The sequence below is a fragment of the Panthera uncia genome, chromosome B4, assembly GCF_023721935.1.
Source record: "Panthera uncia isolate 11264 chromosome B4, Puncia_PCG_1.0, whole genome shotgun sequence".
Taxonomy (NCBI): Eukaryota; Metazoa; Chordata; class Mammalia; order Carnivora; family Felidae; genus Panthera; species Panthera uncia.
The window spans coordinates 37963444-37980076 of NC_064809.1; the positions used below are offsets into that span (position 1 = coordinate 37963444).

The 16633-nt window shown below is 41.0% G+C and overlaps 1 protein-coding gene across 4 annotated transcripts in view; it reads right to left on the reverse strand.

The window, feature by feature from the left end:
- Positions 1–790: 790 nt before the first annotated feature.
- Positions 791–16633, reverse strand: part of PARP11 (poly(ADP-ribose) polymerase family member 11) — a 57062-nt gene continuing 41219 nt past the window's right edge. For all 4 annotated transcript variants that reach the window (XM_049624922.1, XM_049624924.1, XM_049624921.1 and 1 more), the window contains 2 exons: positions 15153–15304; positions 791–13629 (listed from right to left, as the gene is read on the reverse strand). In XM_049624922.1, the coding sequence (XP_049480879.1) occupies positions 13313–13629; positions 15153–15304 (469 nt within the window). In that variant the 3' untranslated portion in view covers positions 791–13312. The remainder of the gene's footprint in view (positions 13630–15152; positions 15305–16633) is intronic.

Genomic DNA, 16633 nt, shown 5'->3' on the forward strand with positions numbered 1-16633 from the left:
GGAAAGCTAGTGACACCCTATGGGCTTTCCTAGATTGCCCCCTCCCCACTGAGGACAGTGAGGTTGGAAGCTCTGGGTAAAATCAGAGATGGCCCAAGTGTGAAACAGCCGGTTCCTCCTCTTGATACTCTCAGATGCTGGCATTCTCCAAGGTTCTGTCCTCGCCTCTGGCCATCTTCTACACTTACCTGAGATGAGGTTGTCCACTTCCAAGGCAAAACAACCACCTTTTCCAAACATGACTTTCCAATCTAGGTCTCCAGTCCTTGCCTTTCTCTTGAGCTCTGTTACTATCTGGAGAAGAGCCTTTTATTTTTTATTTTAAAATTCATAAAACCATTTTATTTAACTTCATATGTTAATCAAATTTCTTTCAGTAAAACTAAATTACCTCCAGTGACAACCATAATTACTGAGAAAGAATAACTTCAGTTGCAATTGCTTAAATAAAGATCCTTAATTTTGGGGTAACTGAACATGTAATATGCCCTTTAAAAAAAAAGTTTTTTCAACATAATTCCACTAACATTTTGTCCATGGTTCAAATTAGAAAATTAACTTATTTTACCTTAATATTCATATATTAAGTAAACAAAGCATGGCATTTTTGTATAATGGACATTAAAATGTAAACATAAAAGCTGTATGTTCAAAGAATATTTGATGACTTGATAAAACGTCCATGAAATATTTCCAAACGGCAAAAACAGGGGCTATGAAATAGTATATGTACAGTGTATCATGTCGCTTTTGTGATATATACATATGTTTGCACAGCCTTTGAATACAATTTTGAAAAGACAGCTATTCAGATGTTCAGAAGAGGTATGTTTGAACAGCAAGATGGCAGGAGATATGTGTTTCTTTCTTTAAACTTTTGCCTTTCAAACTTTATACCATAAATGTCTATATTACTTTTATTTCTTTATTTTTTTAATATAATTTATTATCAAGTTAGCTAACATACGGTGTATACACTGTGCTCTTAGCTTCAGAGTAGATTCCCGTGATTCATTGCTTACATATAACCCCCAGTGCTCATCCCAACAAGTGCCCTCTTCAATGCCCATCACTCATTTTCCCCTCTCCCCTGCCCCCCCAACATCCCTGTTTGTTCTCTGCAGTTAAGAGTCTCTTATGGTTTGCCTCCCTCTCTGCTTTTAACTATTTCTTTTCCCTTCCCTTCTCTCATGGTTTTCTGTTAAGTTTCTCACATTCCACATATGAGTGAAAACATGTATCTGTCTTTCTCTGAGTGACTTATTTCACTTAGCATAATACCCTCCAGTTCCATCCACATTGTTGCAAATGGCAGGATTTCATTCTTTTTCATTTCTGAGTAGTATTCCATTATATAGATATACCACATCTTCTTTATCCATTCATCAGTTGATGGACATTGGGCTTGAAGAAGAGCCTTTTAAACTGTAATGTATCAAGATCAAGATGTATTTTCCTGTTTTCATTAATTAGTACTCTTGGTTGCAAATGTCAGAAATCCAACAGTAACGACCTTAGGCAAAAAGGGTAATTGATTGGCTCATGTTGACCAAACTGCAGGATAGGCAGGAATTAAACTAGCCTCATGGATGCCTGGAGCTAGAGACTGAAAGGCCACCAGAACTCACTTCCCTTCTGTCTTTCATACCTGCTTCTCTCCATGTGTTAGTTTCCATTTTGCTCTACTATAAACACCAATTTCTTCCACATATGATACATAACCACTGGCATCTCTACATTTGCAACTTCACAGATTCATCATCAGAAAAGAAAGATTCTTTCCCTTACTGCCAATTCAAAATGCAGAATTATCAAGGAAGGTCTCTGGGTCACATGCCCACACATTGACCAAACACTTGGAAAAGGGTGAACAGAACAAGACGGTATGATTGGACCAGCTTGCATGTGGCATCCAGCCCCTAGAACAATCATTATAGCTAAGGAAATGGGGTTCTTAAGGAACCTAAAGCTCTCATTAGGTTCACGTATTCACACGGGCTAGGGGAGAGCAAGCAGTTCTGCTCTTCCCAGGAAATCGGCACAGTGTCAGGCAGACAAAACATTGATGCAATCACACAGTCTCCAGCAATGCTTCCCCCCCCTACCCATGACATCTCTACTCAGCCAGTCTTGCAAACTGTCCCTCAGCTTCTTAAAACCTTTGGTCAATTCCTCAAAGCCCACACCCCTCAGCTGGGAAAGCAAATCCCTCCCCAACCTGTATTTTCAGCCTGATCTCCTTCCACTCCTGCCCTCTGCTTTCACCACACAACCACACAGCACCACCACCCCCGCTTACTCTTCCTCAGACACACACATTTGCATGTGCTCATCTCTTTGCCTGCACTGGATTGGCCTTTCTCACTTTTGTCACCTGGTATTTCCCTCTGAGATTTAGGTATTGTATTGCCCTGCCCTTAGGTTAAGCCTTATTCTACTCTCCAGGAACATCTTGTATTTCCCATGACACATTAATTCATATCTCTGACAAGCACTTATTACATGGAATCATCATTTATTTGTTTACATATTTGTCTCCTCACTAGGCCAAGAGCCCTTGGAAAGCAAGTACATTGTTCATCTTTGTTTTTTTAATGTTTATTTATTTTTGAGAAAGAGACAGAGCATCAGCAGGGGAGGGGCAGAGAGAGAGAGAGACACAGAATCTGAAGTAGGCTCCAGGCTCTGAGCTGTCAGCACAGAGACTGACACGGGCTCAAACTCACGAACTGTGAGACGATGACCTGAGCTGAAGTTGGACACTTAACCGACTAAGCCACCCAGGTGCCTCTACATTGCTCATCTTTGAAGTCAGTCCTAGTAAAGGACCTGGTATGTGGATGGCTATCAAATGGCACACAGTAGATGGTCAATAAATGTGGAATGACTAAAGCAACAATTAGCATTTTCTAATTTATAGAATTCATTTGGTAGTTTTATTAACTGAAACCACATATTACCAAAACTAAGAACCAGTTTTGGTAATGAGATGTAACTAAAGGATTATGAGTAGGTTCATTTGGTTTCATTATTTCCACCCAAAATACTGCATTCAAATTTGCCAAATGTTATTGCAATACCCACCACCCAGGCATACACTGAGTGTAGGTCATACATTTTTGAAGCCTTTTGACTGTCCTATTAGCCCAAACTGTATATAGATTTTACCTTCCCTGGGTTCCAGAGTATATACCGCACCACCGGCAGGTAAATGAACATTGTACCTGTGGAGGTACATGCTGAATAGTTCACATACCTGTTGTTTGGTTATGAATTCTCCCCCTAGATGAATAGATTTCAACAGCAAAGATCCCAAGCCCATTGTGAGGTTTGTAACAAGTGAATTGTATTACTAAAACAGAGCCTTTATTTTTGAATGGTATCATTTTGGCTATGTCCTTAGAGTTTATTCAAGATCATTCTCATCCCATCCCTTTGCAATGTGCTTTCCCACAGAGGAGGTGAAGACATGAAGTTCAGCTAGCTGCTGTTGGTAACCATTTAGCACCCAGAGTTGTGTAGTTACAACTTATGCCTCATTGCCCCCAGACACATGGGGGCATTCTTCAAAATCTAGATTACCTGTGAGGGTGTTTCATGCCTGTGAATGTCATCTAACCTGTGTGACAGCAGGGGGAACAGCTGAAATAAACTAGATCTCATGGCCTCCCGTGGTATCATTCCTCTTATTAGAATACAATGGACTCTCCAAGGTCACCTGGCAAGAGGGTCAACTTTCTGTAAAACACCTCTGGCTATGCTACAGGGGCACCTGGGTGGCTCAGTCAGTTAAGCATCTGACTCTTGATTTTGGCTCAGGTCGGGAGCTCATGGTTCTGGAAATTGGGCCCCACATTGGGCTCTACACTGACAGTGTGGAGCCTGCTTGGGATTCTCTCTTTCCCTCTCTCTCCCCTTCCCCACTTGTGCATTCTCTTTCTCTAAATAAATAAATATATTAAAAAATTAAAGTACCCTCAGTCTTTGCTACTTTACCTTTATTTTAGTATATTTTGCTTATTGCTTAGTTTTCTTTCTACCTTCCATTTTCTGGTCCAATTCTGACTCCAAGTGGGAGAACAGTGAACATAAATTGCTTTGCAGAATTGATGTTTTTGTTGTTGGCAGCTTTGAGAGAGTAAAAGCTGTGTATCACAGAAGACAGGAGCTAGAAGGGGCCTTCAGACCACTTCCTCATTTTATAGATGTGGGACCGAGGCCTAGGAGGAGGAAGTGACTAGCCAAGTTGATGGAAGAGCCAAGACTGGATTCAAGTCAATGATGGTAGGTTACTTAACTGCAGTCTATGATAATCTAGAATGAAGCCAAAGCATTAGGTTCTATTGTTGCTATTGTTGGGTATGAAGCATTCTCAACAGCAGGTTCTCAGGCTGGCAGGGATATCCAAAGTCCTACTATCCTTACCCACAATGTTGCTTTGTTCCCAGCCCACTAGAGCTGTCTGGAATGGACAAGACACAGATCTGTCTGGAAGCCAGGGGACAGAAGCAGGGGAAGGAATCTAAATCATAGATATCTTCTTATTTACATCGCTTGGACTTTCTGTGCCTTGCCTTTTCTTTCCTGCATTCCATGTTTCTTACGCTTTTGAGAGGTGAAGGACTGTGTTGAGCTCTGCAGCACTACAGAATGACTTCTCCCACACCTTCTGGCCCTTCCACCATTGCCTTACAGATACCCTCTTCTTGGAACAACTCAACTTGTAATAAAATTGTATCTCACTGTTGAGCAACTAGCACATGCCAGTGCTAAGTGCTTTTCATACTCACACAGTCTCAGGTAATTCTCCCAACATCACAGAAAGACAAAGAGGAAAGACAAGGAAACAGCAACTCTGAGTAACTCAGTAACTCTGAGACAGTTGCTCAGAGGAGACCAGCAACTTCTCCAAGGCTACAATGGCTATAAAGTAGCAAAGCTGGGTCTCTAACATAGGATGGTCTGACTCTAAAACCTGTGTTTTTTTCATTATAGCACATTGTTTTCCAAATACAAAATGCTAAACATATGACATATATTTTCAAAATGTTCATCTTAAAATAGACCTTTTTTTTTTTTTTTTTTTTTTTTTTTAAGGTGATCAGTCTGTGCTAAGATCAGGCAAATATAGTCTCATTAAACAAAGTTATGCTAAAGGATCCCTGGACTGGTAAGCACAATGCCTGTGATTGGGGTCTATGCCGGCTCAGGCACTGAAACATGACCTCAGGGAATCCCTTTGTTCTGTCCTCCACAGTGGTGAATTATTATTACCTGACCCCCCCACCCGCCCAAGCACACTTGAATTGTATGCAATTATACCTTTAAAAAAATTGTAGCGCACCAAGTTCAACTCATCAGAGTTTGAGAGAGGTATTTCGGAAATGTGTATTGGTGTGTCATAGATTCCAATTTTAAGCCAAGTTTATGGCCTCTCTTTTCTGGCACACATGAAGAGTAAAGAATATACGTATTGCTTTCTGAGGAGTTAGCTTTACAATTGTAAGAAACAGTATCTTGTCTGTTTGAAGGAGGATGGTGAAACTTTGGGGCTCCATAACTTGCAAATGATATAGAGCATATATACCCAGGAGATAGAACCACAGGTACATAAAGAGCTGTAGGGTGAGGCCAGAAAGAAGTTAGAGAACAAGAGACTTTATTTTATTATTTCATTTTATTTTAATTTTATCATTTCATTTCATTTCATTTTATGCCTAAAGAGGTAAGGTTTGAAGAGTAACTATCTTTGTGTTTATGGACTCAGAAAGTACCCAATAATTATTTTCTGGACTATATAAAATTTCATATGAAAAAAGGAAATAAAATAAGATGAAATGATAGCATGTGAAGGGTTGGAAGAACTTTCAAATAGGCAAGACTCTAAAATATTAGAAGAGGTCACTATTGAGAAAGGGCCCCCCTTTTCCTAGCAATTTCTACAAATGGGACAAAGGCATAACCAGGTGGACCTGAGAAGGGGCTGTCCCACCTGGTGGCAGAGGAAAGGAAGAGATGGTTTCTGGAGGGTCTCTTCACCCTGCTCTGTAATACACAGGGATAGGAAGGTGCCCAGATCTTGCTGCCAGTTCTGAAGGAAGGTGCTGCCATCTAGTGTATGTAGCTCTCATCGCAATGTCATCCACCTGCCTAGGAACCCCCAGTGACATAGTCTCTGTTCTCCAGCCACGCAGTACAGGCCTATGTTAATAGCAAAGCCATTCAGAAAACACAACCGCATTAAATTATTTGTTGAATGAGAATATTCTTTTGAGAAAAATATGAGTAGTCTTTCAGTACAGCACTGAGATTAAGAATCCAGAGTTTGCTTACACCCCTCATGTGTTGTTGACTCTGTAGATGGGCTACAGGGAACATGCAGAAAACTTGTTCTGTGTGCCTTTAATGGGAGACGTGGATCCAAGTGGTGGAAGACACAGGGAGGGGGTTACAGGTCAAGATAAGATTTTCTCACGCTTGGCCTTAAACTTTTAATATTGTCTCATGGGAGCGGGTGCTTACTGGTACTGTATCCAGACAAAGGCCGGAGAACTTTAATAGGAAAGCTGAAGGAGGCGTTTATACCATCAAAACCATCCAAATGACTGACTGAAGCAGACAGTCTTTAAATCTTCTCTCATGTAGACTTGGAGCTCCTTGAAAGCAGGGTTTTTACCATGGTGCCCTATGCTTGTTGAATGAATGAATATATAACTTCCCCCGAAGGAATAAAACTAACCCAAACAAAACAGTTATTTAACAAGTTGAGAAGGAAAAAAAAGATCAGCCGCTGACATTTGGAAACTGGCCTGGTACTCGTGCTAAGTCATGTTATTTTCCTTTACAGCCTAAACTATCTTCCAGAATTCAAACCCCAGACAAGGTTATTGGAGTTGATGACAAAATGAGACAAAGCAAGGCTACTTCATAATTCAGTCCAAGCACACACAAAAATTAGGTCACTGTGCCACCTGCAGAATACCAAACATCCTGTCTTTCAGCCAAAATGAGAAATTGCTACTGCTTTACAGATTATAGCTTATTCCCTGCCTAGTCTACCCAGCCAGACACGTATGGTTTAGTGAGATACCCAATCAAAGATTCACCCTGCTGTCTGACAGGGTCCAATCTAGGGCAAAACCCCACTTCCTTAGATGCTTCCCCAAATTAACTAACCAAAGTTCAAATCCTATAAGTTCTAACACCCTCTCACTGGGACACTCCATGTTTCCTCATGGTCTATGTTCCCCTTCACTACAACCCAACTTGTTTAACTACAGGACTGCTTCTGGTGGTCTTTGGGTGAAGGCCATTGACCAAGTAAATGCCAAGAAAGAAAGAAAAAGTATGCCCGTAACTCCAAGTGTAATATGAAACCTGTAAGAATCCCAGATCTGGGAGGGTTGAATTAGCTACAGAACACTTCCTAAAAGAGGAAGGGTCTTATAGACCAATACCCACAAACATTTGCTGAAGCTGCCAGGCATTATCAAAGCATTCCACAGGCATTATTATTATTGTTATTATTATCATCATCATCACATAAGGTAGGCATTACTGTTATCTCAATTTATAGATGAGGAAACTGAAACACAGAGAGATTGAGAAACCTCTCCAGGGTCAGAGAGCTGGTAAGTGGTGGAGCCAGTGTTCAACCTGGTCACCTGACTCCAGGGCCCATGCGTCAGAGACATGGGACTCTGGAGGGAGAAGGGAGGTATGCAAGTGTGGGTTCTGGGGGGGAAGCAGCAAAGCATGAGCAAAGGCATGGGGGCAAGAATAAGCAAGCCTACCTAATAAGCATCTTGACTGTGCTAGCATGTTATATAAAGATCTACACCATCCCTGCTCTTGTCTCCACGGACCCTCAGTGGGGGTTCTGATTCCCCTGAGGCTATCCCCAGGGCCAGCTGCAGCTGGGCAATAATTCTGGCTCTTAAAGTGGCTTTGATTCTGTCACCTTAATGTTAATGATAAAAACGCTACAACCTGCCTTCTACCCATACCTTGCTCTTCTCATCTCCCGAAAGCCTGATGTGGCACCCACCACTGGGTGTTGCCGGAGGGACTAAAATCAATCCTTCACCTAATTAACACCCACTCATCTCTCAGGTCTCCACATTCAAATGTCACTTCTTAGGGAAGCCTTCTCTAATTCTCTAGGAGAGGTTAGGTCCCTTTGTGGCAGGCTTTCACAGTGGCCTGAAGCTCCCCTTCAGTTAAGCCCATCGCTCTTGTTACAGTTCAGCGTATGCCCCCCCGCTAGGCGTGGAGTTCCCCCAGAGCAGAGGCGGTGCACAACTTGTCAACCGCCTGGCACACCGCAGGACCTCTGAGTCGAGGAGGGGCTGACTGGCAGTAGAGGGTCAGGGAGAAACTTCCCTTCCTATTCTGTACTCTTGCTTCATAATGCATCGCGATCCCCACTGCTGGACTTTCTTGACCCAAACTCAAAAACCATCTTCAGTCAGGTCAGATGCTGCCTAGAGAAATCTAGCCACGCTCTGTCAGGCCCTTTTACTTTTAACAAGAGTCTTTCAGAAACTTCACCTTCTGAAAAGTGAACCTTCCCCTCTGCTGATTTATCCAAGGTCACGCTGAGTGAAACATCAAAGCTAGAAATAAAACTTGGATCAGCAACTCCCAAGATGGTGCTTGATCTCCTTCTTAAAGGAATAAAGAGGAGGAGCTGGGCTTGAACACTGATTCTCTAAGAGTGTTAATCAAAGGTGAACTTGTAATGCCTGCAGCTTCCACCTGCTATCCAGGAGACATTAAAGCAAAATGAGCCCTTCAGGAAAAGGTATTTTTTTAAAAAGGAACACGGAAACACAAGAATTACAATCTGGACTTAGAATTAATATTGCAAAACTGATTTGAATGAAATCCTCGATTGTGATTCTCCTAAACTGGCTTGTCCACAGTGGAGTCAGCATAAGCCGGAGTCGGTCAGAATCAGTTTACTGTATAACCTCTTGGTAGAGGATACAGCAAGGCTAAAAAGCTGCAGGAAACATAAGTGTCCCTGGCATTGTTCTATGTTCCAATCTCATGAGAAGCCACTTGAAAATGAGTAAGATCAATGTTAAATTCGTAGCTACATCGCCACACAGTGAGAAAGTTCAAATAAAAGCCAAGTTCTCAGCCTGCAGTGCTGAAGAATGAAAGCCAAGCAATTAGAGCTGAGAAAATGGATTACATAATTTTACAGCAGGAGACTTAATTCCGTAACAGCAGGGAATTTACTGTCTCAGGGTTCGGAATAACCAAGACACCTTTTTACCTGGGATGGGTCAGGCGCGAGGCGCGGTTCAGCCTGGGAAGCGGGCAGAGGAAAGAGACTGCAAATGCTCTCTGCCACCTTCTAGCCTGCAGTCTCTGGAATGGGAGAAGTGAGCCAGTCTGCAAAAAAGTAAAGCTGAATGGATGAACTCAGAACATCTTCCTGGATATGTAGGGCTCACTTCTGCACGTATTACTCACAAAACCCAGGCAGCCCCCAAATAATGGTGCTCTTCATGCTTCTTGGAAATGTTGATTTCTTCCACCAGTGCTGCCCCAAGCGATGTTGTAAAATTATTCCTAGGAAACGAGGCAGGGCGGCTCGTTTCACCAAACCTCTTCCTGCATATAGTGCAAAGGGGTAAAAATAAGTACAATCCTTTTGCTCAAGTTCCTAATGAAAACTAATATTTGACAAGGCTTTGTTTGCTTTTCCTTTCCTGGCTATTTTCCATTCCCTTTTATTTTTCCTCTTTACAAGTACAGAATGTGTAATTTCATCTAGAAATAGACTCTTGGTTTTAAACAAAATTCGTTTATCTAAAAGCAAACAGAATATCCTTCTCCAAGGAGAACGGACAGCGTGAGGCTACTGTGTAACCAGGGCCGCTGACAGACCGTTCCCAGTGCTACTCCTGGTGACCTGGGAGGCGACCCCACATCCCGGATGGCCTAGGAACAAAACTTGGAAAGATGTCACATTTCTACATCATCGAAGTTGCATTTTTATCACACTGAGCCTTGACAGTAGGCCAACATTTACACAGACTGCGACATGATTTTAGTGAACAGAAAACCTGATTTGTTTGCACAAGTAGCCTTGATCATTCCTCTAATATTAAGGCAGCTTTGGATAGCTCCCCCCTTTTTCCTTTTTCTTTTCCTTTTTTCTCCTTTTCTTTTCTTTTTTTCTTTTCTTTTTTTTTCTTTTTGCCAACATAAGCTTGAAATGAAATGTCTAACTTGCTTCACAACTTACTGTGGACACACACACACTTCACAACTTACTGTGGTTGGAGATTAGGTGAATTGCAGGAGGCATGTGCCTCAGGTGAATGTAGACTCACCCTCCAGAATGGCTCCTCTGAGGCAGGGGAGCACCCTGAGAGTAAAGGACGCTGTCTGTAGGCACTTGGCCTTGACTGCTTTTGGAATTTTCAATAGCAGAGTAAATGATTTTCCCAGATTATTTGATTAGCTATTGCTCATGATGACTTAAACCAAGAACAAGAGACTTGTCCCATCCGTAAGTGCGTTACATAAGGGTTAGAGGTAACAAACTTCTTGAGGGTTGAGTTTGAGCTACAAATGTAGGCTTAAATAATGCAAGGTGGAGATGAGACGCAGAAATCATAGAAACAAATATATGGCATACACAGACAACCGGGCCCTGCTATGGAAAGCTTTAATCACCACATGTAAAAACAATACATTCACATATCAAAAATGGCTCCAAATGCTTTATCATCACCGTAACAGTCTAGAAATGAAAGTTGCACTAATTAAATAAAAAAAAAAAAGCCTTCCTGTTCATAACCACAAGATTTTGAAACTGTTTCTCATAAACACATTTTTTTTTACCCTGAGACTGATGTCACCAAAGAGAAAAAGAAAAGTCGCGATCAGCTGGAATTTACTCAACATAGACTTTTAAAAGTCATTTATTCATTAATCTGGAATAGGTTCTCTTTACTCTCTCCACACATACTATGTGAGGACAAGAGGAAAAGGTGGCAGATGGTTGTGTCCAGTCTGTTTATATACTAATTACGATTCCTCAACTCAATCTATTGACCAAAACAGAATTTTAACATCAATTAATGCTACACTATCACACTGAAAAAATTTATCAAAATCAGCTCTTTCTTATAAAAGGAGAGTTGGACTACATTGTCAGACGAGAGGAAAAGAATCCTCTCTTACAATGTTGCGATACTTACTACATGTGAGCCAGCTAGGGAAGTTCAGAGTTCAGACAGTCTGCCTTGCAAACCTCAAGTTAGGGCTCTCGGTCACACCTTCAGATAAGGTCTGCACAAGAAGAACCCCCAAATGCTACAACACTTATTCCTTTCGAGTGATGGGAAGGGCAATCGTGTTAAACTGAAAACAAGACATCCATGTTGAAGTGAATGCACACATAGCATTTTGTGTGTGTGTAAATAACAAATACATGGAACAAAAAGATTTTCAAAATCGGAATTCCTGGTGTCTCTAGTTGTTTTCTGGTGAATGAGTCTAGAGCCTCTCACAAGGTTGTCTAGGGACTTTTCCTCCAATTATTTCCATAATAACCTCTGTGTGTTTCTAAAATGGGCTCTTCCTAAATACTCACAGCGTTTCATGGGAGCTGGCTGCTAGGGTGTGCAGCTGGGTCAGGAAGTCTTTGTTGCTGCTTGGTTTCAGAGTGTCATATGTAACAGTTTCCTGTGTACTACTTACTCTGAATTGCCCAGTTACATGTCCTCTGGGCTACAATAAATCTGGGGGTTTATGTCAGTTAAAGAATTACCATGCCTAATCTTGCTCCATTCTCTTTATTTTTATTATTTCTAGATATCTTCCCAATTCAAATGATTGAAACAAGGCACACAGGCCTGGGCACTTACTGGCTTTTTCCTGAGAAGTTAAGTTATGTTCACAACCTCTCGGCCAAAACTGAATGAGGATAATGGGAAGAGAATTCATTATTATACTGAGTTAGGAAATGGTTTTCTGGCCAGGCTTGATACAAGTGTATTCTTTTTTTCAGGAAGAACCATGGACAATCAAGGTTGGGAAACAGCAATCATCTGGCCGATTCCCCCATCTGATACCTGAACTCTGGTATGACATTTCTGCCAAGGTGTTGTCTCTGCCAGAATATCTATAGGGGCGGGAAGCTGTTCCAACATTGCCTATTCTTCTTCAGAATAGAATAATAGCAAAATAGATGAAACAGGTACACAAAGTTGTATTAGGCATGATTATAAATTGTATTGAACTGTTCAAGAGCTCGCAGATTGTCATTTTGCTACTCAAAACAAAGGGATTTCACTTTGAAGGTGCAATGAACACTGTGTGCAGCAAGTCCTACAACCAGAGTTCAAGAGCCCCGGTGGATGAATTGTGGGCTAACTGCCCTCTGCAGTTGTCAACGTGGGGACAAGAGAATGAGACGGCAGCCTGCCCTCTAGACGCAATCAGAAGCAGGACACTCTACCTTGACTTTCTCCCTCTGGCTGGTCTGGCAGCACTGTAAATAATGGCTTTATTTCTGAGTTCTCTCAAGGTACTCAGACTGCTTCAGGGTTTAAAATTCCCACTTCAGGGGGCGCCTGGGTGGCTCAGTCGGTTAAGTGTCCGACTTTGGCTCAGGTCATAATCTTGTGGTTCATGAGTTCAAGCCCCGCGTTGGGCTCTGTGATGATAGCTCAGAGCCTGGAGCCTGCTTCAGATTCTGTGTCTCCCTCTATCTGCCCCTCCCCTGCTCATGCCCTCTCTCTCTCTCTCTCTCTCTCTCTCTCTCCCCCTTTCTCTCTCTCAAAGAATAAATAAACATTAAAAAAAAATAAAATTCCCACTTCAGAAGACCAACAAAGGCAACATACTGATTGGTGGACAATACTCTCAGAATTCAACTTACAAAGGATCAATTCTTCTGAAGGGACACAGTTATGTCTGTTTTTTTTTTTTTATTTTCTCAACATATATATGAATAAATAGAACACATATGTAAACTTTACAGACTCTGAATGATTATGTTAATTGAGACCCAGCTGATTCAGTTTTGAGTGCTATCTTTCACCTCTGTGTTAAAATGGCAATGGTTATCAATCTTTAACAGACAAGACTACGAGCAACGGACAAAAACAGAACAACAAAAAAACCAACCTTCAAGTCAGTATGCCTTTTTATATGGACGCCACTTTTTTCCATATCTGTTTCAAAAGTATCAGATAGTGAACACTTAGTGGCTAGATGACAGGAGAGCAAATCTTCCTGCAAAACAGACTAGAACTTCCTTGACCACTGAGATTTGGAAGTGAAATCAATAAAAATCTATCAAGTACTCAGGGTAGATCTGGTTGGCGTCAAACACCACAAAGATCTTTGGGTTCCAGGTATCATCCACACAGCTGTCGTATAAATTCACATAGCTCCCGTCTTTGGAAGGAGGCCGCATGTATTTGGAGTCTCCGTTTATGTAATCCCCAATTAGCACTCGAGCAAGAAACATAGATTTATACGTTCTGAACAGATGCCGCTGTTGCAGGCTGACGCCATGAATTTGGAATGTGTTTCCGTGCTTTATGTCATCTTTGCAGAAGCGACTGGAGTAAGCAGCATCTCTAGCAAAATAGGTTCCTTAAACAAAAAGGACCAGAAGAAGCCAAGATTACTCTGAAGAATATAGGAAACACAAGCAAAAACACTCTAATTGTTAGGGGAGCAGACACGTGGAATCGTATAACGAAAGGAGATGTGGAATGTCCTTGTCTGCAGATCTTTAAGGAAAGACCAGAAAGCACATGCTGTGGACCACCCCACAGATAGATTTGTTACACAGACCATTCCCCACCACTGACACCCTCCCCCGCTCCCACCAAAACAGAGCTATCAGTCTTCTATTTTCAAAAGAAAGCTTCTAGAGAAATCCAGTACGTAAGACAGATACAGTCTGTTTCCGTGACTAAAAGTAAGGCAAGGCCTGAGTTTTACCTGCTTGAATCTCCCTCCCATTTCTGTTTCCCTCCAGCACTTTCCTCAGCCCACTGCCCTTGGCCAGCATTCACCGAGCTCTGCAGAGCACAGTGGGAACTACTGGTCTATGGAGATTATTTCAAAACCCAAGAAACCACATTTCTATGATATGGGGTAACAAATCAATAATATTTCTGGAGATAGTAACCACCCCACAACCACAGAGAGACCTCTGAAGAGTGCAACACTATTTACATCTGAGCACTCCCGAAGTACAATTTCACAGAGGTTCATCGCCTACATGTGAAAAGTCAATGAAGCATCAAATCTTCCCAAACGGTAGGCCTAGGAGACTGACATCACGAAGGGAATATTTACTCTAAAATATTTGGGAAACGAATCACAAAGTCTCAGGTTACCCAGTGCTGACAGGATTTATGGTAACGCTTTTCTAATCCTCTTACAGTCAGATCAATGGGATGACCTTTCCAGGAGTTACTTTAAAAATTAATTTACTCTTTAAAAATGTAGCATATCTTGATCCTAAGTGGTAGCCAGCTCTCTCGCTGGAGATAAGGTACAAAGTAAGGGCCAGAAAAATAAACATTCACCCCTACTTTTTCTCCTCATTTCTCACCTTAATTTGGTTGAGTAGTAGGTATAAATTTGAGAGCTTGGACTTTCACAGTATTAGAAAAAAAGGTGAGGAGTTCCCCCATTACTCCTTATTGCTCATTAATATCCTTACCTATCATTTTCTAAAAAACAAAATGAACAGAAAATACTAGTACCTAGACCTGGGTACAATGTGACCAATTTATTTTATAGTTCTTTATACATTGGACATAAAACAGTTTGGTATACAGTCATACCTGTATAGGATTTATACATGGAAATTAAATGTAATGCAAAAATCAGCCAATACAGACATGCTGTCCCATCTGAATGACTGGGACTTGGGGAGCTACTTAACCTGGTAGAGGTGTCAAAGTCTTACTTCTACCTTGTACATGCAGGAAGTGGCTTTTCCGTGGCTCAGAAACTCTGAGGGTGTGCCAGGAACCTAGTACAGTTTAACTTTTAACTTAATGACTATCAAACTCCTGAATTATAAAACAATCAATTATCTCTAAAGAGACGAGATTGTCTCCTAGGACTCAAACTGGGCCTGGAATTCTGATAATTACCTTTCCCAAAGACAGCACCATGTATACCATTTATTCTCCAATCGAAGTTATGAATGCAAATTGCTTCCACAAATTCACTGCTGGTACCATGAAAGAGCATCTGTTCATTAATCTGAGGCACGCCTCGTTTTTTCTTGAGCTGAGCCTTTTTCCTAAGCACACAATACACATAGGCATAAAACACACAGAGAGATAGACCATAAGTGGCATTTATTAATTTTCAGAAGAGCCAAGTTCAATAATGAAGGGTAAAACAGAAAAGACTTCTTTAACATAAATCATAGGTGGTAAAAACAGCTCTGGAAAAGAAATAACCTCAAATGGCTCTTGGACACATAATCATCTTACCAAAAATTATTAGTTAAAATTGAGACTTAAGGTTGAAAATTATACTCAAAACTATAGAGATATCCCAGATGATGCCCCATCATAGTCAAGGTAACTGAATGCCTAAGCCAGCCACGCTTTATAGATGCCTAAAAATGACACGATAAACAACGAAATAATATAAACTTCAGAGAGTCTTTAAACAGTGCATTCCTTGAGCAGGGACCATGTCTTAATCTTTTTATCTCCAGAGACTAGAAAATGTTGGTTGGATTGAACTGAATTTTGAATCGTAGGGCTGGAAGGAACATTAACCCATCCAGTTCAACATACTTCCCAGTGAACAAATCTCTTCCAACATATAAAAAGATATTCAGTGCAAGACTGATTGTAACAGTAAAAAACAAACAAACTAAAAACAGCCTAAAATTCTTTCATAGAAAAATGAATAATTATATATCCATACATTAAAGTTAAAATAAACCAGATCTACATGTACTAAATAGACAACTCTTGAAAAATAATGTTGAATGCAAAAGGAATGTTGCAGAAAGAGACAAATGACTCAATACTGTATATTGTATATGAACACATATAGGTAGTAAAAAATATAAAAACATGGGCAAGAAGGTAGAACACCAGCCTCAGGAGGAAAACAGAACAGGAAGGGGATGGGATAAACACTTCCACTGTATTTGTAATGTTTGTATCTTTAAAAAAGCCCAAACAATACACATGCACTCCTATGTTTATCGCAGCATTATTTATAATAACTAAGATATGGAAGCAGCCCAAGTGTCCATTGATAGGCAAATGGATAAAGAAGATGTGGTGTGTACACACACACACACACACACACACACACACACAGTGTAATATTAAGCAGCCATAAAAAAGAATAAGATCTTGCCATCTGCAACAACATGGATAGACCTATTATGCTAAGTGAAATAAGTCAGACTGAGAAAGACAAATATCATATGATCTCACTCACATGTGGAATCTAAAACAAATGTATAAACAAAAAAAAACCATAATCAGACCTATAAATACAGAGAACAAACTGATGGTTGCCAGAGGGCAGGGGGTTAGGGGGCCGGGCAAAATGGGTGAAGGGGAGAGGGAGACACAGGCTTCCAGTCATGGAATGAATA